General features: G+C 45.8%; 1 protein-coding gene across 2 annotated transcripts; it reads right to left on the bottom strand.

Moving 5' to 3' along the window:
- Window positions 1–126: 126 nt before the first annotated feature.
- LOC107393056 (solute carrier family 22 member 23) lies at window positions 127–23687 on the bottom strand. Of its 2 annotated transcripts, none has more exons than XM_015971199.3 (10): window positions 23047–23687; window positions 22185–22288; window positions 20464–20618; window positions 12510–12696; window positions 12181–12308; window positions 10753–10855; window positions 10457–10683; window positions 6789–6821; window positions 6582–6705; window positions 127–642 (listed from the first exon to the last, which is right to left on the bottom strand). In XM_015971199.3, the coding sequence occupies exons 1-10, from the start codon at window positions 23473–23475 to the stop codon at window positions 222–224; spliced, it is 1911 nt and encodes a 636-aa protein (XP_015826685.3). In that variant the 5' UTR covers window positions 23476–23687; the 3' UTR covers window positions 127–221. The 2 variants fall into 2 exon arrangements, with proteins under 2 accessions (XP_015826685.3, XP_015826687.3); XM_015971201.3 differs by having other exon boundaries at window positions 22953–23153.
- Between the last annotated feature and the right edge of the window lie 557 nt (window positions 23688–24244).

Genomic DNA, 24244 nt, shown 5'->3' with positions numbered 1-24244 from the left:
CACGAGGACGTCACCAAGTCCTGCACATCGACTTGGTTCATACAATATTTTTGGGATAACTCCTGAACGAATCATTGTCACCACAAACAATGCAAATTTTCTATCATTGTCATCATCTCCGTCCTCACTAGAGTTCATCTTTTATTCCCTTCAAAGATTTGTTCAAAAGCTGCATTCTGTGGTTAATCAGCAGTTATTTGCACAGACCGTTGCTGAGACGCTCATACCCCGTTGGCCATGGCGTGATTTCCAATCACCTCGCCACCTGTTGCTAGGGCGTAGGAGGCAGGCACTGCTGCCAGAGCGGTGGCCACAGCGACCGTGGCGCCCCCTGTGGCAGTGAGGTGTAACGGTGTGTCGTGGACTCGTGAGTAGTCCCTGTCACATTTGGCCAGAAGGAGGTGCTGTTCTCCCGGATGGAGCAGGGGCCTCCGGGTAAAGGTCTCTCCGTCGGCCAAGCTCTCGGGCAGAGGCTGACCCCGCGGCTCCGGCAGCAGCAGCAAGCAGATGATGCACAGCAGCGTGCAGCAGGCGAAGATCACGTGATGCAGGAAGTAGCCCTTCTGGTTGTGGAGCTCCATGATGGGGGCGGTGAGCATCCCGAAGCCGGCGCTAGCCAGGACCAGACCCAGACCTCCGCCCCTGTGCAGAAACAAACATTTACAGATGACTGAAATGCTCTGAAGACTCTAGAGTCACCTCCTTTATTCCCCAATGTGCTGTTAAAAATGTACGGAAGCGTATTACCGCCACTGCAGGAAAAAATGATCCCGTAAAAATGAATGTTTTGGTAGCACTTAAGTTTAGGGAATACAAACTAACCATTAATTTGCTGCCAGTTAATATGCATATTAGTGGACTAGTAAGTCTGAATTAGTCATTATTAAGCTATTATTAGGTGTTTATTACCAATGCTGTAATTCTAATATTAACAGGCCATAAATTAGGAGTTTTATCAAAATAAGCCATTCATAATGGTTTGTTGCTGATTAATGCACATACCGTAAATCCTCTAATGTTAGCCTGTATTTAATTAACTGCCGGGTATCCTATTTTGGCCGGTGTCGGCGGAGGTGAATAATGGCCGGTTTTTTATTGTGGCCGAGTGGAATGTGGTAACAAGCACGTATGGGGGCGGTTGTGTCATCGTCTCACTTTTGATTTGCCAGTGATAGACCGCGAGGGTAACTTTAACCATTTGATATCAAGTTCAAAGAGAACGTGCTGATTATGCTGCAGAACACTGGGGAGCAGTAGCAGGGGTTGTATGAACTAGTCACTAGTCAACTTCACCGCTCTATAGTGACTTTTTATGCCTGTCACCGACTAGTCGCTGTCACGTGATAATGACCGGCAAGATGCAGCAGCCTGCTGTCAGCAGGTGACGAGCTCCTGCGCGTCGGGAGGCAACGCGCTGTGCCAGAGCGTCGGTACCGACACCCGCCGTAAAACGGACATTTAACCAAATTGTGACCTTTACCCTCTTGCAATTTAACCTTCTCCTCACCCCCATCCTAACCTTAACCAGCTTGCACATGCAAAGCTCTGATTGTTGACGCGCTCCAGACATCTGCGTCCTGAGCACGGCCACAGTAACATTAACAAATCAGGTGTCGCCACCTCAAAAACTAATTTAACACGCGATCGTTCATGTCGGCTCATTTCCTTTTATGTTTTCTGTCTTTTATTTGTGCCTGATGCTTTTCGCTGCTGTGGATCGGGGCGCACCACCTGTTTTGTCCTCGGTGACGCACCTAACTGATGTGGCCGGCGAGCAGCGCGCACTCCGTTGTTTTTGCGGTCGGTAGATCTTTTAGAACTGCAGTTCAAAGGTAACTCATGAGGTGAATATATATGAACCCAGGTAGCAGTTTTTCTTTAGGATTGAGAGGAGATGCAGGAAGATAATAAACAGACAGGACAGAAAAATAGTCAAATAAAAACAAGTTAGTTTTTGTTCCTGGTGGTTGCAACAAACAGACACCATTGAAGGTAATCAGAAGTGAGGAACAGAAAATGAAATTATTATTTTAATGTTTAGAGCAGCAGGAACTCCGAGAGGCTGCAGGCGCATCAGTGAGTTTGCGGCGCTGCGCAGGGGGAGGGGGGAGAGGACTGAAGCAGGGGGAGGGGGGAGATGGCTGAAGCAGAAACTACCGTTGTTAAAAGAAATGTGTTTAACTTTGAAAACGTGGGCGCAATTTTAATTGTCAAAAACTCCAGCGAACCATTAGTTCATTTTGCTCAAATAGAAATTGAGGCCTGCCTCTAATTCTGGTCCTCCTTCCAATAAAGGCCAGGAGCTTGATGAGCTTGAGTCAAATACAGGCCCGGGCCTGTATTAGAGGATTTACGGTACTGATTAGCTCAAATCAATGTGTGGCCTTTAAAGAAGTAATTCAAGGGGAATAGTTAATAACCAAAAATATTCTGTTCTGGTATTACATAAATAAACACCAAACTCCACATGTTAATAGAGCCTAAACAACAATCAATTAACCACTTGTAAACAAGAATATGTTCCCCATTCTAAAGTCAGATTTAGTTAATACCTAATTACTAGTAGTTTAGTATTAATTAACCAAGAATATGTTCCCCTTGAATTACTTATTTAAAAGCCAAATATTGATTTGAGCTAATTAGTATGTGCGGTAATCAGCAACAAACCATTATGAATGCCTTATTTTGATAAAACTCTTAATTTGTGGCCTGTTAATATTAGAATTACAGCATTGGTAATAAGCTCTTAATAAGTGCTTAATAATGACTAGTTCAGACTTAGTAGTCCACTAATATGCATATTAATTGGCAGCTAATTAATGGTTAATTTGTGTTCCCTAAACTAAAGTGTTACAGATGTTTCTCATTATAAGGTGATATAAATTAAACTTTAACAGCAAGTTTAATATCTCGTAATAACAAGGAGGTAGGTCGAAGGTAGAAAGCCAGCGGATGTTTGAATCTCGTCCAGAAGTTACAAAAGGAGAGAGAGTTTTCTATCGGTGTTTTGTCCGATGAACACACTCCAACACAGTTTGGTCAGGCCGCCCTCCGCTTTGAAAACAATGGAGAACATGCCTTTCTCTTGGATCATGTGTGTGAAGCGTGTTTAGTCTCATGGAGCACACAGACTGTTGCTGCTGCAGCGTCCCTTTCTTCCTCTCTGGACGAGTGAATATCTTCATCAGAGGGTGAAGATTACTCTTCAGAACCAGACTCGGACATCACCAGACAAAGAGCTTTGCCAACAATCATCAGACCAGTCAGCATCGTACGTTTCTCCTCTCTGATGTGAATATTCACCCGCTGTGAGCTCCGCCCGTCGTCTCCTCAGGCAGGAGTCTCCTGACGGGACCGTTTTCACACTAAACACCCAAAAGTGTTGCTCAGACTGAAGTTACACGTCTCCACTATCTTCTGGTGTAAAGTGATAGTTTATGAGGGTTTATGTGGCTCCTTAAACGCAAAATTGTGACTTTGTACACGAGTGTGGTCAAGTGAAACGTTTTATTTTGAGCTTTAATTTGTATTGTGCATTGTTGTTGTCAGTGCTAAATAAATATTTATTAGTTTCGTAACTGGTTTATTGTATTGGCTTGAGTTTCGTGAGGTTGGTACACATCTTAGCCATAAGAGCTGCGGTTTTCATTGTTGACATAATCATTTATTTCGGCGTTGTGGCTTTCGGCCTTGGTTTCCTCGTTTTCGGTTCGGTGCGTACTGTAAAGGGTCCTTTTAGCACATGCTGGCTTAAGAAAATGATTGAAAAATGGAAAAAATTTGCATTAAATGCCGTTAAGTCAATATGGAATTGTACATTTTTTTCCTAAACGGCTTCGTTATGAAAGACAAGAAAGAAAATAATCTTTTGTATAGCCCCTCTCAAGATAAAAAAAACTAAACAAAAATTGAAGAATAAAAAAAAAGCTCCTCGGTGGCAAGGCTCCAGGGGTGGATGAGATCCGCCCGGAGTTCCTTAAGGCTCTGGATGTTGTGGGGCTGTGTTGGCTGTCGCGGCTCTGCAGTATTGCGTGGACATCGGGGGCAGTCCCACTGGACTGGCAGACCGGGGTGGTGGTCCCCTTATTTAAAAAGAGGGACCGCAGGGTGTGTTCCAATTACAGGGGGATCACATTCCTGAGCCTTCCTGGTAAGGTCTATTCAGGGGTTCTGGAGAGGAGGGTCTGTCGGATTGTTGAACCTCAGATTCAGGAGGAGCAATGTGGTTTTCATCCTCGCCGTGCAACACTGGACCAGCTCTATACCCTTAGGGGGATCCTGGAGGGTGCGTGGGAGTTTGCCCAACCAGTCTACATGTGTTTAGTGGATTTGGAGAAGGCGTTTGACCGCGTCCCCCGGGAGACCCTATGGGCGGTACTTAAGGAGTATGGGGTACCAGGCCCTCTGATACGGGCTGTTAGGTCCCTGTATGACCGGTGTCAGAGCTTGGTCCGCATTGCCAGCAGTAAGTCGGGCTCGTTCCCAGTGAGAGTTGGACTCCGCCAAGGCTGCCCTTTGTCACCGATTCTGTTCATAACCTTTATGGACAGGATTTCTAGGTGCAGCCAAGGTGTGGAGGGCATCCGTTTTGGTGGCCTGAGGATTGGGTCTCTGCTTTTTGCAGATGATGTGGTCCTGTTGGCTTCAACAGAACGTGATCTTCAGCTTTCGCTGGAGCGGTTTGCAGCCGAGTGTGAAGCAGCTGGGATGAGAACCAGCTCCTCTAAATCTAAGACCATGGTCTTGATTCGGAAAAGGGTAGAATGCCTTCTCCGGGTCAGGGATGAGGTCCTGCCCCAAGTGGAGGAGTTTTTCGGGGTCTTGTTCACGAGTGAGGGAAAGCTGGAGCGTGAGATCGATAGGCGGATTGGTGCTGCATCTGCAGTGATGCGGGCGTTGTACCAGTCTGTCGTGGTGAAGAGAGAGCTCCCGATTACCGGTAGATCTATGTTCCTACCCTCACCTATGGTCATGAGCTTTGGGTAGTGACCGAAAGAACGAGATCACAGATAAAAGCGGCTGAAATGAGATTTTCTCTGCAGGGTGTCTGGGTTCTCCCTTAGAGATAGGGTGAGAAGCTCAGTTGTCCAGCAGAGGCTCAGAGTAGACCCGCTGCTCCTCCACATCGAGAGATGCCAGTTAAGGTGGCTCGAGTATCTGGCCAGGATGCACGTCCAACTGGGAGGAGGCCTGAAGGTAGACCCAGGACACAGTGGAGGGACTAGGTGTCTCACCTGGCCAGGAAATGCCTTGGGGTTCACCAGGAAGAGCTGGCCCAAGTGGCTGGGGAGAGGTAAGTCTGCGCCTCTCGACTTAGGCTACTGCCCCCGTGACCCGACTCCGGATAAGCGGAAGAAAATGGATGGATGGAGTATAAAAAAGATTTCAATGATTTAAAATATGTTTAAAATGAGAGAAAAATACAATTTAAAATGTAATAAAAAATAATAATAATGGAAGGAAGGGGAGAGAGAAAATGCATAGGAAAGGGAAATCAGTGGATCGCGTGGAAAGGCGTGATAAGTAGAAAGAGCAGAATAAGGAGAGGGTGATGATGATGATGAAGGTCACGCTAAAGCCTGAACAGGTGAGTTTTCAGCTGCTTTTTAAAGACCATTGAGGTGGGAAAATGAAGCTTTCTCACAACCAGGAATATTTTTAAAAATCAGCTGAGAGATATCAGAAATAAAGGCCATGAACGTGTTCACTACTGTACTAAAGCATCTCCGTTACCATGGCGATGCGTAATGAAACTGGGTATAGAATTGTTTCAATAAAGCAAATCCGGATTAATTTAGATTATCTCATTATTAATCAGATATTTAATGCCTTGACAGGGTATCTGCAGGTCCTTAAAAAGTCTTAAATTTGCTTTTCCAAATTTAAGGCCTTAAAAATCCTTAAAAATGACAAATAATCCTTAAATAGAGTTTCCAAAGGTCTTAAATGACCAAAGACCCAATAAACAAGATTATTTTATTTCTATAAATTTTTCGTGAATTTCTAGTTAGTGTTCAGCCTTTTTTGTGTACGATGTTGGCGTAAGCGGAACCGTACACATTCAGTTGGTTGTGAAAGGGGGCTACTTTTAGATGAGCACGCTAGTGGGAGTTTGCACCATGGGGAAGTGCAACATTAATGGTAACTGGATGGCTAATCCCACGTTCGCGACGTGGTTAGCACCGGTTCCAGGCAATAGCTGGAAATTATAGCTTAAATTTAATTAAAAAAAAAAATAGCTTAAATTTGGTCCAAGTGGCCTTTAAAAAGGTCTTAAAAAGTCTTAAATTTGGCTCCCTTAAACCTGCAGATACCCTGCTTGAGTCATGTTTTATCAGGCTATAGTGTTCACCCTTTAAAGGCAAAATAAACATAATTCAAGGAAGTCTTTTAAGACTTATTAGAAGTGATTTTTTTTTACTCTTCTGACTCTGAGGTGTGTAATTCCTACCTCCACCACAAGATGGTGATATTACACCACTTGAGAAAAGCTGGATTCAAATTATAATAAAAATAAAAGCGCTGGTTTGATTCCTTGTGCTTTAAATACGCAATTTAGGTGCTCGTAGCGTCGGACTCACCTGATGACCGTCGGCGTGATTTCAGCACAAAAGAAGATGCTGAGCGTGCTGACGGCGTGAGACGAGAACATGCCGATGACGGAGAAGGCCACGGAGAATTTCCTGTTCAGTGTGTCTCGCAACACTGTTCAGCAACAGAAGGGTGAGAATCAGATTGACTGAAGGTTTATACCTTTATTGATTTATCCCAGCAGACTGCAGCTTTACCTGTGTCGTGGCGAAGGCTGTACTTCCCAATCACTGGATCCCATCAGAGAGCGTCCCAGCGAAGGGAAAAAAGGGAAGAAGTCATTAGTAAGCACAAAGAGCAGAACAGTGCTGACTTAAAAAAGCTAAATAAGAAAGAAGCAGCCTTCAGGGAAACTCGCAGTAGTTTACCACAGGAGGCTGAATGCAGATGTAGGTCAGAAATGCAGAATGAGTCTTTTGTGACTCAGGAACAGCCTGCAAGGCCTGCTGCAACGTTTTCTTTACTCCCAAAAGGGTTCAAGTGAAGGCAACTGGACTTCTTTGGTTTCTTGAAGACGTTTCGCTTCTCATCTGAGGAGCTTTGTCAGTTCTGACAGGAAGATGATGCATTTCCAGGCGTTTGGCCTTAGTTACAAAGCTTTACAGTTCTCTCGCACTAATTCTCTATACCGCATATTCCTCAGTAAGGTGCTGGGAAGCTGGTCGTCGGGGAGAGGCGGGGGACCCAGGTCTCCTGTGCTGACCTTGCCGCGGCTGGAATGCATTAATCATCGCTCCTGCGTCTTCATAGACAGGAGGAGGAGACGCGACTCTCTTCAACAAGACCACAAGAACCTGAAACGCTGGAGTGAGTGTGCAAATGAACTGTTCGCCCATGCACGCATGCTGGAACTAAAACGGCTGACAAACGGGCATTCTGGTGTGGTTTTGTGTGTGTGTGTGTGTGTGACCCCAGTAGTAGCTGTGTACGCTACAAATGATCCTGACTTCTTCGCGGATTTCTTCTATTGCGAGTTATTTTCAGAATGTCACTCCGGCGATAAACAAGGGACCACTAATAGGATTATTTAGAACAGACATTGGCGACAAATTTTAGTGAAAACGTACAAGTTTGTCTAGGGATACTTATCATTTGGTATAAGCAAGTAAAATTATTGCACATTGTGCCTTTAAGAGTTCTAGCTCGTAGCCTTGCTCGTGTTCATGCAACCTTTATGCATTTTGCTAGAAATCTTTGTTTGTCCACATTGTCTGAGGAGACAGATCTGTGGGCAGTTTCAGTGTCTCCGGTCTCTCTTGGGACAGAGCTAGCGCGTACGGTGGGTCTCGTATTGCTGCAAAGTTTGGTTGTAACTTGTGTTTGGCATCACCACAGCTGCTGGGCGACAGGTCAGTTGTTGAAGCTATGACAGAATAAATCTAAAGGCTAGGCTATTAAATTTCACAGCCAGACTTCCCAGTCACTGAGGGACCCGGTGCCTACGTGCACCAGGTAGTCCAGACCCTCCCAAGGATGCAGACCCTGAATTTGGACACCACTGCATGTGTTGCTGTACAGCACGGTTCCTCTTCGCGTGGGAACCAGGAACACCTCTGTTCTGGGCTAAAACATCTCTAATTCAGATAGATTTACTGTTACACCCCCAAACCTACGTAAGTGAAGAAATCCACACAAAACGGCTGCAGATGGGATTCAAACCTGCAACCTCCTCCTTCCGAGGCAACAGTGCGACATAATATTTCTAGAAAAAATTGTCGAGATTAAAACAAATACTGTTTTCAGAAAAATGCTCTGGATTCACCCTGTTCAAACTTTTCTCTTCATTTTGTTTACGTAGCGCCAATCACAACACAAGTCAACCATTCCAAGTCAGCCTACTCATTAACCTCCCAGGTGTTTTGAGAAGTGAGCACCAACTCACCCCTGCCACATGGACGTCAGGGGGGAGACCACCAACCCCGCTCAATCACCTCCGTCCTGGAGGCGTGATTTGGAATTCTAGGATGTCCGAGGAAGATCCCGCCTTTCTCACCTCTAATTGGCTAGAAAGGTTCTACTACGATTGGCTATTTCATTTAGCAGCAAACCGACTGTCCTTGCTAAGTGCAGACTCCCTCTGCCACCAGCAGAAAGCTGTTTTGGGGAGTTTTGTAAAAATAAAAATGTGAACTTAGCGCTATAATAACCGTTCTGTCCTGTTTTGCAACATTTTATGGTTTATGGTTAATAAAAAACTGAAAAACTTTAAACGTGAATTTATATTCTTGTTGCATTTATCAAACTGTTGGACTTACTTCACATCTCTTGGCTCTGAAGCATTAGAGTACACAGGATAAACATATACGCCTTACCTGGGTGTGAAATGTAATAAAACTGCCTGATTCTGCCCAGCTGTGTGCATCAGGTCTGTTTCTTTTCTAAAATAATGAAAACTGGTGAAAAATAGGTCTACATCAATCAGCTTTAACTTAATTATCGATTAAATGACATACATTTAATCTGATGACGAGAGATGTGCTCTAACCCGATGGCTCTAACTAGTAAACAGCCTTAAACTGTTAAAGTGAAAACATAGGATAGCCTAATAATAGTTAAGTAATAAGATAACCCCAATAGATGCAACAGATAAAAAGGCAGTCTACAAAGTGATAAAATGCAGCAAGATTTATTACAAGTTCACATTTGATGTTTTTCAGGTTCTTTTATGAAAGAAACAAACTAACCGTCGTCGTCTTCCTCCACTTGTCCGGGTCGCGGGGGCAGCATCCCAACTAGGGAGCTCCAGACCGTCCTCTCCCCGGCCACCTCCACCAGCTCCTCCGGCAGGACCCCAAGGCGTTCCCGGACCAGATTGGAGATGTAACCTCTCCAACGTGTCCTGGGTCGACCCGGGGGCCTCCTGCCGGCAGGACATGCCCGAAACACCTCCCCAGGGAGGCGTCCAGGAGGCATCCTGACCAGATGCCCAAACCACCTCAACTGGCTCCTTTCGATCCGGAGGAGCAGCGGTTCTACTCCGAGTCCCTCCCGAATGTCCGAGCTCCTCACCCTATCTCTAAGGCTGAGCCCGGCCACCCTACGGAGGAAACTCATTTGGGCCGCTTGTATCCGCGATCTCGTTCTTTCGGTCATTACCCAAGGCTCATGACCATAGGTGAGGATTGGGACGTAGATCGACCGGTAAATCGAGAGCCTGGCTTTCTGGCTCAGCTCCCTCTACACCACGACAGATCGGCTCAGCGTCCACATCACTGCAGACGCCGAACCAATCCGCCTGTCGATCTCCCGATCCCTCCTACCCTCACTCGTGAACAAGACCCCGAGATACTTAAACTCCTCCACTGAAACTAGTGTGTTGCAAAACAAGAAAGGATGTTTATTATAGCCATGAGTTCACATTTTCTTCAAAAAACTCCTCAAGATCTGGCTGTAATCTTAAAAACACTCAGTGCGTGAAAACCGTTTCCTCTTACACGAAATAGCCAATCGTGGGAGAGCGTTTGCAGCCAATCAGAGGCGAGAAAGGCGGGACCTTCCTTGGACATCCTAGAATTCCAAATCACGCATCCTGGAGGGATCACTAGAAAGTGGGAGGGGTAAACAGTTGGTAATCCCGGGTGGTTAAAAGTTGTTTATCTAAGAAAACCCAGCAGATTGCATCAAGTCACCCAGAGAAACAATCTTCTTTGGGGGGCTAGTTTGGCTTTCTTTTCACCCGTTCACTTTATTTCCGGAGGTGAAAGGTGGGGTTACACCTGGACAGCTCACCAGTCCATCACGGGGACACATAGGGACAGTCACTAACTACCCAGACGTGCATGGTATGACGTGTGAGGAGGCCAGAGAACCGAGTGGAGAACATGCAAACATCACGCATGAATCCAGGAGCTCCAGGTTTACTCACAGTTGAGTAGTCCCAGCTGCAGCAGCGATGCCAGAGCCGTTATGATCATGAAGGCGAGGAGCCCCCCACGCCTACCCATCAACCCCACGGCGGGACAAAGAGCCAGACAGGTTGCCAAGGCGATGCCAGCCATGGTGTAATAGTCGGCGTGGCACAAAGCCGTGGGCTGGGCCTCTGGGTCCAGCATGCTGCGGGCGAAGCAGTGGTGAATCCCGTACCCCGTCAGCCTGAACACACGAGAAACGGTGAGAACACGGCGAGCGAGGAAACAGTCGTTAATTCGACGAGCCACCTACGAGTTGACACACAGCACCACGATGTTCTTCCACAGGTTTCTGGTGCTCATCATCTTCACAATGCAGGTCCTCTGGGGCTTCCTGTGCAGCTCCTGCTCCAGCTCTGGCAGGAAACACGAAACACACACCTCCTGAGCTTTTCCTGTCAGTCGGCGAGAGGCCGACCGCTAAGGGACCTTTTATTAGCATGGAGGAGCTAAAGTGCAGGCTTCAGACTGATTCATCACCTTACAGCTTCCCACCAGCCTGCTTGGCCACAAAGAGCTAAACAGTAAAAACAGTGCGTTTACATGCAGCCAGTAACCCTTTTAAAACCCGAATATTCACAATAACCCGGATCCGCAGGTCCATGTAAACACCGCCAAAAACCCGGATATGCTCATAACCGGGTTTTTAAAAACCCGGTTACTACACCTGGGGTAACCCTTTTCTAACCCGAATGTTTGGTCGTGTAAACGCATACCGGGATATCACCATCAAAGCGTGTGTTCTGCGCATGCTCTGTTCACAAGGAATCTTGGTCTTTTGAGTAGCGAGACGTCTTGTATGCGCCAGAACTCCGGAAGTAAACAAGTTGGGAGCAACGTGGCGAGTTGCGGCACAGCACCACACTTTGAGTGACGAGGAAACTAAAGCGCAAACAAACGCGGTCACTATCTCTTCCGAACTGGGAAACATGTTGTTGTTTTCACGGATACCGGAACAAGAAGAACCGGAAATGACGCATATTGCGTCTGGACGTAGTCCATACGTCCTGACGCTACCCCAACGTCCGCATTTAAATCGGGTTATGCAAGTTAGCGGTAACTCTTTCTATTTATGCTTGTAAACGGGTTATTCTGATCAACTCAGAAACCCAAACCCCGACCTTAACCCGATCATAACCCGGATATTGGCTGCATGTAAACGTACTCACACCAGGCAGGAAGGCGAAGGAGAGAACGTAACCAACATGGGGACGTCCTTCAGGGCTGCTGCACCAACGATCAGCAGCTGCTCTAGATATCAGTGCTGCTGTGTTCACTCTACTGGCTAAGATGGGAGCTTTGAGAACTCTCTTTTAATCGCAGCCGTTTTTCATTTTTACCAAACATAGAAAACTCAAGAAAGTCTCTGTTCAGTTGAGTGAAAGATGGCCGCCACAGCTAGCAGATCTTTGCAGAATTGTAAGCGTTGAGCTCAAGTGGAGTCCTGTCAGATTACGCATGATGTTGTTTTTAAATCCATCATCGTAGATTAAAACAGACTTTGCACTTTAAGCTTTTAAGTCCTGTAACGGGTGGATCGATCCAGTTTCGAGGAAGTGTGACTTTATTGACCTTTCGGTGAGAAATCCTCGAGCGTCGATGGCTCTTGCTTTAACTTGAGCTGTTTTTTGTATTTCTGTGACATAAAACTGTAGGTGAGGATTTCAGGAGCTTTGCTCACCTGCCAGAACTTCACTGCGTTCCGTTGTCATGTCAACCTGGTTCTTCCTGGCGATGCGCAGCATCATGGCTTTGGAGCGCTTGTAGTGCTGGGTGGCCAGCAACCAGCGTAGCGACTCTTGAAAAATCCTGGTTGGGGGGGGGGGGGGGGGGGGGCGAGGAAACGGACAAAAGATGAGAACAGAATGTGCTGCAAGAGCGAGAAAGAGACAAAAACCAAGAAGAAAAGAGAGCATTGTTTGTCCGTTGAGTGCTTGGACTGTGTCAGGAGTACTGTACAAGCCATCGCCTGGCTCACCCCCCACACCCCCTGCAGTGGGCGGGACTCACCAGACGTAGGGAAGCATCAGAACGAAAGGGCTGATGATGGCAATCTGCAGCACCTGCCAGTCATCCCCGTTCGGCCAATAGCGGCACAGAGCGGCCGCGGCTGGCATCAGGAGCTGCCCGCCCACCTTGAGAAAGCTGGCCACCATGGTCATGGAGAAGCGCCAGCCTGGCAGGCAGAGCTCGATTCCTGAAAAGGAAACGGCGAGGTTTTATTTTTGTGCCGCTGCGCTGAGACAGACGAGTAAATCAGCGGCAGCTCTAACAAGTGTGTTTGTGCTGAGAGTCCCTCGGAATAATCCCAGTTTAACTTCAGCCTCCAAGCCGGGGATTTTTAGAGGATTCAGCTGCTCTGTGTCCCTTTTCACCCCCTACTGGGTTCCCACCCCCTCCTGTTATACCCGTAACATGGTACAGCCCAGACGCTCTGGCCCTCTTGAAGGTGACCATTGTTGGTGTATACGGAGTGAGGGAGCAGTAACCTGGATGGTCGATTATTATTTTGGAAAATAAGAAAGATGGGAGGAGGAGGGGGAGTGAAGGGAGGCTGGGAATGTAGGGGGAGCGGGGGTGGAATATAAATGACTCTACCCACTAGGACGCTGTGAGAAGTCCATCTATTCATCAGGGAAATAACAGAAGGAGGGACAGTAAAGAGGAGGACGTGTGATTAAGATTAAAAAGGCGTAAAATTCCTGTTAAGAGTCAGGAAGCCTGAAATGTTCCTGGTTTTACTGGAAACCTTTTCATCTCTGTGCCGGTTTTCCTCGCTGACACAATAAGAGACACGAGTAACTCGGACCTGTAATCCCTCACCTGGCCATCCACCTCCCGGTCCTCGGCCAGAAACTCTGGATGTTTTCACTCGGTGACGAGCCAAAGTCTCACGTTTAATGCTTCCATGTTCATTTATTTCCTCATTAAGATTCGTGTCAGGCTGGGGTGGCTTTCAAGTTTTTCAAGGAACATTTTGGCCTTTTTGACGTGCGTCTTACTAGGGGTAGACCGATTTAGCGGGCCGATATTTACCATTTTTAAAACATCGTATCGGCCGATATTTGTCCTTAGTGAAGCCGATTTAAAGTCAGGCGCATCCTCGGGCAACCTGGTGCTGTTACTGAATTAAATTTAAATGTATTTTCATTTAGGTGTCTGACTTTAACACTGAGATTTAACAGTTGATTAAAGAGCAAGTCACCTCCAAATGAACTTTTTTTTCTGATAAACTGTATAAACGCGTGTCTCATGGTGCTGCAGACACGTGTCGTCAATAGTTTTGCACTTTAGTGCATTTTACTAGAAATGTTAATTTTCTGCCTAAAACTGTCAGAGTTGTGCCGTTGTCAGGTAAAAACTCTGCACTGCATTTGAATTTAAATCTGCCACCGCTATTGGCTAAGAAGTACCCTAGAACGTTAGCTGGTACCATCTGATGTCACAATGTCGTTGTGAGCCTGTGTGTGTATTTGTTAGCGGCTCCGCCCTCTCGGTCTGCTAGGCAACAGCATTTGTTGCATTTTTCAAACAGGAAGTGGGAGTGGAGTACGACTCTGATAGGGGGCGACTTGCTCTTTAAATGCAAAAACGGATTCAGCTTCAGAATTTTTGTGCATCAATGGATGTTTTTAGCGACATTTTTGCCTAAAAGTAAGTGAGCTGTCGGCCATGAAAATGGGCGGTACATGTCAAAACCAATATCTGTCAATTTCTACGTCTGACCTGTTTTAGATTCCTGATCAGCCTCCGTGCAGAGAATTAGAGTTTGTTTCTGACAGGACTGAGGAGCTAACCGCTAGGTCGAGTACAGCCACGACCAAACTTAAAATGCCCTCAGGTAACCCAGGAGTTGTGTGTGTGTGTGTGTGTGTGTGTGTGTGTGTGTGTGTGTGTGTGTGTGTGTGTGTTCAGAGCATACAAGAAAAAGATAATATTACCTTAATGGGCAGTGAAATATGCACCAGTGTGAGGTGATTAATAATTAGCTTTATCAACACGCTAGCTTTCTCAGCTCCGTAGTTTTACTTTGAAACTCTGTGTGATTTTTGTCTCTTAAAGGGGTTTTATCAATAAGTCTTTTCTTGATGGCAGTAAAACGGTTTATAAAATAATTATTTATTTTTTAGCTGCTTTATGAAGCCAGGAAGTGAACCATTTCTACAAACAGCCTGTTCTACATCAGCTGAGACGTTAGTTATTTATGAGTTTGACACAAAAACACATGAAAACGGCTGAAATCTCCTTTAGGGACACGACTTTCTCTTGATCCAGTTTAAATGTTCAGATTGAACAACATGAGGACGTCTATCAGGTTTTCAGAGATTTTTTCTTTTGGAATCTTTGATAGAAAAGTCTAAAACAAACATTTTCACGTTTCAGTTTACATGTCGGTGAATGCTGAAGATTCTGATTGTTAGGTTTGGAAAACGAGCTTAAAAATATGGGAAGATAGAATAAAAACAGCCTCTGATGAAGGACCTTTAGCTCCGTCTGAATGCGAGAAGAACTCGTCTTCTTGTGCTGACCCCCCCCCCCCCCACACACACACACACACACACACACCCTTTTGGCTCTGAAGTGGCTCTCACCATCCCCCACTCCCCTTACTCCCCCATTTTCCTCCTCCTCCTCCTGCTCCTTTCATCAGGCAGCTTCTCCTCTGACTTTACATCTGAAAGTTTCTGAGGCTCCGCAGAACAAAGCAGATGATCTAATGGTCAGAATGTCTTGTTGACACACACACGCACGCACACACATGCACACACACACACACGTGCATGCACACACATGCACACACACACACATACGCACGCACACACATGCACACACACACACATGCACACACACACATGCACATGCACACACACGTGCGCGCACACACATACACACACGCGGGCATATACACACACACATACGCATGCACACGCGTGCATATACACACGCACACACACACGCGTGCATATAAACACACACGCACGCACACACACATACACAGTGACACAGACACGTGTGCATACGCGCACACACGTGCGTGTGCATACACACACACACACACACTGCTGATCCCATGGCCTGAGGCAGGGAACTATCGGTTTTCCATCATCAGGTGTTCAGAGTAAAACCAGCCTGAGTTTGTGATGATAAACAGCAGCTGAAACATTCTGAATCACCAGATTATGTCACAATAACACCACAGGATTAAACATTCAGGACCTGAGGTATTTAAATTTATATTTTTGTGGATTTAAAAACAAGAAAACCCAGCAGCAACCTTGGCACAACTTCAGAAACGGGGGAGGGATGGAAAAGCTTTCGAGGCTCGACAAGGTCGCAGCATTATCATCCTGCTGAGTCGGCACGACGCATCATTCTCGGTCACATAAAACACACACAATAACACACTCCGACACACACACACACACACCTTTTGTATTTGTCAGGAGTTGGAAGGACAAAAATATTAACCCTTGATTGGTTTAAAACAGACCTCAGATCATTTGTTTACTGCAAGTTTTTAAATTAAAGGGAAAACGTGAAATTCAGTTCAAGTCAAGTTTATTTATAAAGCGCCAAATCACAACAAGAGTCGTCTCAGGGACCTTCACACAGTAAACCTTCCACTACAGGTCAGGTCATTAATCCAATCAGTAAAAAGTTTCCTATATAAGGAACCCAGCAGGTTGCATCGAGTCACTGACTAGTGTCAGAGTCTTTACAGCAATCCTCATACTAAGCAAACATGCAGTGACTGTGGAGAGGAAAACTCCCTTTTAACAGTAAGAAACCTCCAGAGGATCCTGGCTCAGTCTAAAGCCTGAGTCATGCTTCTCCGTCTGCGTCAGCGCGGAGACACGCAACACCATCATCCGTCCTTGCGGGGCTGCCGGAGAGCTCCGCAAGGACGGACGGAGTCGAGCTCTCTTTTCTAAACATCCGTCCGTCGAGACGGAGAACGCAAGCTTGTGATTGGTCAGGGCACCGCTGTCGTCTACACCGCCGCCATTGCACCCTCAAAAACATAAAGAGAGCCGAGGATAACTAGCGGCAGACACGGAGCAGCTTGAAGAATACCTCGCAAAAAAACCCTAAAAACATGAACTTTTAATTTCCCGTGACTGGAGGAGGGAAAAGATGCAGCAAGCGTTTTATTTGTGGACGGAAATGACAGGAAACGTGGGTTTAGATGTGGCGAGCGCATGAAGAGGTGGAGGAGGATGAGAGACAAATCTGTCCGTGTTAAAAAGTCTCTTAGATACAAAAAACACAATATAAACACACCATCTTGCACCGATACATGACAGGATACCACAGAACAGCGCTACGCCCTCTGCTGTCCTGGTGGGGAATTGCTTGGCTACACTCTCCAGGAGACGGAGAAGTCGGAGAGAAATTATCTCCGTCCGTCCGTGCGTGTGTGTCCCTCCCTTTTGGAGCTGACGGAGAAGCATGACTCAGGCGTAAGCAGCCATCCGCCACGACTCACTGGGGAAATATTTAGTCATTGTTTTATTGATGAAACTTTATAAATCCACCAACATTGTTCTCAGCTTCTTAGGTGTGTTCTTGCTGTGTCGTGGTAATTCCATGCTGTCGTTCTTTTTAAAACACAGAAACAGTTTTGTTTACCTGTTTTGTCGCTACGTTTCGCCGGCGGCTGCCGGCTTCTTCAGGCTGACGCTGATGGTGGCGCGTCACTTCCTTCTCCGTTTATCCGCCGGCAGCAGAGGACGCTGTCGCCCTCTACTGCCCGCTCTCCCCTCTCCGACGATGCAGTCTCATGCGTGCCTGCAGCCGCCGGCGAAACGTAGCGACAAAACAGGTAAACAAAACTGTTTCTGTGTTTTAAAAAGAACTACAGCATGGAATTGTTCTCAGCTGCACATCTAGCTCAAATCACCCCAAAACGGCCAGTTTTTAGCTAGAACAGCGTCTAAAACTCAGAAATGACTTTTTTCATTTGGGAGCTTTTACCACGCCGCTCTGTTCCGTGATCTCACCATCGCTAAACGCTAGTTTACAACAACGGGGCTCTTGTTAAACAGGAGTTTTCCTCTCCACTGTCGCTACATGCTTGCTTAGTATGAGGATTGCTGTACTCTGACACTAGTCAGTGACTCGATGCAACCTGCTGGGTTCCTTATGTAGGAAACTTTTTTACTGATTGGCTTAATGACCTGACCTGTACTGGAATGTTTACTGTGTGAAGGTCCCTGAGACGACTCTTGTCGTGATTTGGCGCTTTATAAATAAACTTGAATTGTCCTCAGTCTGATTCTTTAAATCATAACAATTTTGTTTATCTGCATTCAGCTCCTCTTCTTCATCGCGGTGAAACAAACCGTTATTTCAAGAACCGTTTGTGCTCGTTCAGAAACATTCTGTGGAAGACAGAAGAAAAAGTCACAGTGGAGCCTTTGACTTCCATCCATGATTCACACTCAACAACACAACGAATCTTTGTCCCGAGAAGACTCATCAAAGAGCTGCTTTGTGTTAAAGTGCTGAACTTACTTAAGATTTCCAGATATGTCGTTTTTTTTTTTACTTGTGCTTCATTCGTTTGTTGTGATTTGCACCCACTAGAAGGTCATTAGACAGTTCTGTAGAAACTCTGTCAGACTTGAGCAGGGTTCATTTTGAGCTTTATAGGAACAGTTGAGCAAAAACCAGCAGGAGAGTAATTGCTTAAGGCTGAAAGTGCAGACATTTGGCTTCTTTAGAGGAAAAATAGGACATTTAGCCACTTTCTGTTATCGCAGGATCCTGGAAAATCAGATACAACTTGCAAAAAAGATGCTCTGTCTCCTAAAAGATCATTGCAGTGTTGCACCTAAGTGTGCAGAAATGGTGCAATAAGCAGATATTTGCCTCGGTGGAGTGTTTTGTGCAGAATGTGCTGCAGAGAGATAACCGAACAACGAGACCTAAAACGAGCTGTGATGAAACGGTACGAAGAGGAGGAGAGCCAGAGAGATTTAGAAACAAAAGTAATGCATCGCTGAATTGAGAGCAGCGGGGATATTTCTGACGATGATGATGCAGATGGAGCCGTGCAGCAACAAGATTAGTCCTGTACGTTCATGTGTAACACAGCATGTTTATTTATAAAGCTCGGCCTCCTTGTTGTTTACCACTCAGCAGACATCTTCGTGCTTCAGCATCTGCTTTTGTGTTCTGTGCTCTCTCCCCTCTGCTCTTCTCCCTCTACACACCAACAGCTGCACCTCCAACTGCGAGTCTGTCAAGCTCATCGAGTTTGCAGACGACACCGCCGTCGTCGGACTCGTCTCCGACGGGGATGAGTCTGCCTACAGAGCGGAGGTGGAACGGCTGGTGTCCTGGTGCATACTATTGCAAATAGTTTCAGTTGGCAAGACCGGACTCTCGTTGACGGCAGCATCGTTTATTATTTACTTTCATGTTTCTGCATTTTTATTTTTCCAGATGAACGATTTGGTTTGTTTTTCAGTTTGTGTTTAGATGTTACAGATTTGAAGAGAAACCCTTTAATATTAAACTGTTAACCCTTTGACCTCCACACCAAGAAAGCTTTTTGATTGGGGCAACAAGAGCTATGTCAGGGTGTAATATTATTATTATTATTATTATTTTTATTAATGATATTTTTATTGTTATTATCAATATTAATATTAATGATAATATTTTAATGTATTATTGTTATTATTAATAATATTAACAATATCAATAAAAAGATTAATATTATTGATAATAATATCAATAATAATATTATTTATTATTATTAATTATTATTAATAATAATAATAATATCATCATCATCATCATTATTATTATTAATATTATTAATTATTATTATTAATAACAATAATATCATTATTAGTAGTAGTAGTATTAATAATAATACTACTAATAATTATTATTATTAATATTGTTATTGTTATTATTAATAATAATAATAATAATATCAATATTTTATTGATAATAATAATATCATTATTATTATTATTATTAATAATTATTATTATTATAATAAAATGAATAATTTTAAGAACTAATGATAGAATAATTGCATTTTTAGTCAGAGACATATCTGTATTTATTTAATGGTAAATGATTATTTGTATTTGATTTAGCACCTTTTAGAGTCCTGGAACCCCCCAAGGCGATTTACAACACAATCAGTCATTCACACTTAGAAAGGCTCTAGCTGGGCTTTGAACCTGCAACCTTGCTGCAAGGCAACAGGGCTACCAACTGCACCACTATCAGCTACATCCCACAGATGAGCTCTAAAAGAGGGAAGCTTGGAAAATTGTTGGCAAACATTTCATAAACTCTTTAAACTTTGAAGCTAAAAGTCGCGTCACTAACGACCACTATGTTACTGACCTAACCTAATCCAATCTAATCCTAATCTAACCACATCTCAACATCAGATGTTAGTTAAAAGGCAAAAAGGAAACATTTCTTCATTCAACAGATAAAATAACAAGAAAACATGGGTTCCATTTCTTTGTTGGAGGTGATGTTTTATTGTCCTCTGACACCTAAACGTGTCATTACTCGTGCCTCCTTTGCTGTTTACATCACAGATTAAATCCTAATCTCAGAGTCTCTCTGCTGACAAGTCTGGGGATTCGGTTTGTCTCGTTTTGTTGTGAGCGACCCCCGCGGAGGGAGGAGAAAACCCCTACCCCTCTGACCGAGCCCTGAGCCTCATGCATAATCTGACCGTGGCCTGAAAAAGAGGGAGACGGGGTGGGGGGTGGGGGGGTGGAAAGGACTAAATGTGGAGCAGAAGTAATCTGAGTTGGCCTGAAACCCCCAGACCAGGACAGAACGTAGATTTAAAACAGAACAGAGAGGAGTCCCCGTGCCTCCTGCAGGTTCGAACTAAACATCTGAGAGACAGAAGACAGACAAGGAGGTGCAGGGAGCGGCAGGAGAGCAGCAGGCTGCGGAGATGAGAGCTCTTACTTACGGAGTACGTAGAGGGAAAGAGCGAGGCCCGCCAAGCAGAAACCCTCAAAGAAACGCAAGGTGCTGAACATGGTGACATTTACAGAGAAGGCGACGCTCAGACCGAAGACCAGCATGAAAAGCACCGAGAGGATCAGGACGGGGTGTCGACCAAACCTTAGAAACAACAGAGGGACGAGGAGTCAGACATCATTCTGCTGCATCATTTCCTTCAAAGTCTGTCAACTTCCTGGTTCCGACAGCGGGGTCAGCGGGTCATGGTTTCTATTGTTGATCCTGAAACAACAAAGCAACTTTTTTTCCCATGATGCAACTGGGGTGGCCTGCAGGCTGCAGACCTGACCTCTAAATTAAAACCTTAATTCATCCAAGTGCCGGACCTCCACGGCTCTGAAGGCTCGCTCTTGGTGTTGAGTCGTTTTCAGTGTGCAGAAAACAAATCTGTGACGATCCCGTTTCTCCTCACAGTTACAGTTTTCTGGGAAAGCCTTGGACTTGTCTCGTTTCAAATGGTTCCCAGTAAAACCTGTGTGGATTACCAGGGATTATGAGGCAGATCCAAGGATGTGTGGATCTGCTCGTTTGGTCCAACAGTTAACTGACAAGTTTATGAAGATTAATTTGACTGAATATTTAATATTTTATCACTAACAGATCAAATCTGAGTCTTTTCCAGTGATTAAGATTATAAGATTATCTGGAAAATAATCCCTCAGCATCCTACTATTAACAGGAACATTTCATGAAATGTTGTTTTAAGCTAAAAGCATTGGAGCAAAGGCATTTTCACCTCTGATCAGCAGGTTCTAACAATAATCTGGATGATCTGATCACAAAACTCACAATGCAAACCAAATACTGTAGTTTATGCAGGAAAGGGCAGATTATTAATCTGAACACTTGGGAACAGGTGATTCTTGCAGAGTTTTCTTTTATTCACTGTTTGCATCTTCTGGTTTCCTCCATGCATTAATTTTTTTTGCAGCAAATCATTTGAACACAGATCGTTGTTGCAAGAATAATCCAGCTGTTCTGAGGCGTTTCTGTGTGAAGCTTTTCTGTAGATGCAGATTATGACGTTATTCCTTCGTCAGTTTTGCATCATGCATTCATGAACGAGCAGAAAGCATCTAGAGGTCGAGACTAGCTGGAATTTATCTAAAAATAACTTTGAGATGCAAACTCGACGACAGTGGAAAGGCTTAGAGCCGTTTTATGTTCCTTTAACATCTGTAAACAGAGCACGGTGAGAATTTATCCTGAATGTCGTTTTGACAAACAAACCAGTTTTCCTTCACATTTCTGCACAAACAGTTTTGGGTTTCAGAGCAGCAAATAAAATAAAAGACGTTAATGTTTCATTTGTGGGTGGGCAACAAAAGAGTCAGCTAAATCCTGTTTTCATGTAAACCACGCTCAGATTCCTGAGCAGATCGGTGGGGCTAAACGTGCTTATTTAATCACTTTTAACATTTTATTCTGAAAAAATACATGAAGTATAAACCCAATATTAAAATCAAACCATCCACGAATTAAGAGAGAAATCCGGCAGCTTTTTGAATCGTTGTTATCGAGACAGAAACAACAATAGAACCAGTTTCCATCAAAGCAGCAGCATCGGTAAAAAACTCTGTCCTCATTTCAAAATGTAGTTATTAGAACGTTTAATTTGGTGCAAAACTCGAGCTGTGACGCTGAAGGTCATATTTTATTAAGACGTACCAGTCGGCCATGACGCCCATCACTAGATAGCCAAAGATGGAGCCCACGAGGAGGGAGAACTTGGCTATGTGGACCTTCCAGGCCGAGTCGCACACCAGGTTCCACTAGAACACAAACAGGAGAGCGTCAGTCTGCTTTTGATCCAAAAACCTAAAAATAAATAAAATATATGGAGATGAATCCCTTAGAAACTAGGCATTCTGTCATATTAGTGTGTGTGTGTGTGTGTGTGTGTGTGTGTGTGTGTGTGTGTGTGTGTGTGTGTGTGTGTGTGTGTGTGTGTGTGTGTGTGTGTGTGTGTAAGCCTGCGAGCTGGTAACAGAAATCAATAGTTCTCCGGTCTGGGTCAGTGAACGCACCACTGCTGCTCAGCAGAACGCCACAACTTTTACTTTATCTGCAGACCTGGAGCTAAAGGCCAGTAGACTGATCTGAGAACAGTTCAGGAAGCTTTTACAGAAGCTCGTTTACTTTGGCTGCAGATTTACTGTGATTCATGTGTCAGGATCTTCTTGTGTTTATTTACTAAAATGTTTCAGTTACTTTAATTAAAGTTTGCTGAAATGTTTCTGGTCCAATATAAATGAAAATATGTTGTTTTAGGTTGCTAAATAGAGATGCCCTAAAACATTAGCACCTTTAATTTGCACGCAGTTGTTATTTTATTTCTGGTGTTTTCTCTTCCGTTTTAGGCGCCTAACTATCAGGCGAGTCCGGAACATTAACACTATAAATATCATTTTATTCTGTAACGATCGTTTTACGTACAGGCATCAGAATGCCTCTCCTCCAGCTCAGACTGCACTCTGCAGAATGTGATGAGCACGCGGGATGCTGATGATGCTGCTGAGCCATCTGTTACCTTGGTAACCACATTCTGAGTGAGTCCCGTCTGCAGCTCCAGCCTCCGCTCCTCGCAGGCACACAGCATGCCGTTGCCGTCGCCGAACCCCTCCCCGGTGCCGTTGCCCTTGAGCTGCGGCGCGGCCGCTCCGCTGGTCCACTCCGGCTGCAGCGGCGACCCAGTCCAGTTGCTGTCGTTGCCCAGAGGTTGTACGCACGTGCCGTGCGGCTGCGCCAGCAAGAAGTAATCAGAGAACTGGCTACAGCCGATGAACAACGCCGGGATCCAGGTCAGGACCACCAGCTGCTTCTGGTGCTTCCCGAACCCCCCCAGAGCCGGCAGCACGCAACCGTCGATGTGCTGCAGCAGCCGGGGCGCGGGACGCTCCAGCGGGGTGAAGCCGTTCTCCGGCGGGTGGTCCTGCGCCTCCGGCCGGCCGCCTGCCATCTCGACCCGGCCACAAAGACAGCAGATGCGCGCGACCACAGAGCCCCCGCGTCGCCACTCCGCCGCCCTCTGCGCACGCTGTGGTCAGCCCTTTGACACAAAGGAATCTCAGATAAATAAACACACGTAGAAAACCTCGAACCCGAGAGAAGGGGCCGATTCACCGAGCGGCCACCCTCATGGTCTGCCCGGGTGGAGCGGCGGTGTCAGGAGGAGAGGGCGGAGGGGCTCCCGGATCGGTGCGGACGCACACTGGCTTTGTAGTCCATGAGCGCAGCTCCGGCGGGATCCATCCATGAGGGGCTGAAGTGGGCCGGGCCTGTGGGTAGTCTGGTGAATCAAGGTCTTAGCATCTCCTTCACCCGGTAACGGGCCACCGGTCTCATACCTGTCCACACCGTGACCTCCCGGAGCCGCGCGTGATTCACACCCGGGCCTCCTCCGACCCCTCTCGCACCCGGGTCTGCCAGCAGCTCCTAGAAGTCCGCCGCTCGGTTCCTCACCGTCTCGTCAATGGGACCGTGTGAGCTACGGGGGAGGGGGGGTGTCCAAACCCCGCCCTCCGTGGCTCGAGCTATGCGCAGCGATTGGAGCAGCTTTAAAGAGCAACTACTCCACCGAGGGGCATATGCATACAACAATAGCCCCTTTGTGCGGCCGCGGCCCCGCTACAACTCACTCAGCTGCTCCAGGCGCGGTTCAAACCGGAGCTGTCCGACATCAGACGCAGCTGTGCGTCATCTGCTCCTTTCATGACCTTCCCATAGAG

The sequence above is a fragment of the Nothobranchius furzeri genome, chromosome 8 (assembly GCF_043380555.1).
Source record: "Nothobranchius furzeri strain GRZ-AD chromosome 8, NfurGRZ-RIMD1, whole genome shotgun sequence".
In the NCBI taxonomy this organism is placed as follows: domain Eukaryota; kingdom Metazoa; phylum Chordata; class Actinopteri; order Cyprinodontiformes; family Nothobranchiidae; genus Nothobranchius; species Nothobranchius furzeri.
This window is presented reverse-complemented; position numbering and strand designations above follow the sequence as displayed.

Coding starts and splice junctions, on each gene's coding strand:
- LOC107393056 (XM_015971199.3), bottom strand. CDS start 23,475: ATGGCAGGCGGCCGGCCGGAGGCGCAGGACCACCCGCCGGAGAACGGC. Junction 20,619..22,184: donor ATGGGCGTCATGGCCGACTG/GTACGTCTTAAT, acceptor GTTGTTTCTAAG/GTTTGGTCGACACCCCGTCC. Junction 643..6,581: donor ATCACGCCGACGGTCATCAG/GTGAGTCCGACG, acceptor GTTTCTGCACAG/GGGCGGAGGTCTGGGTCTGG.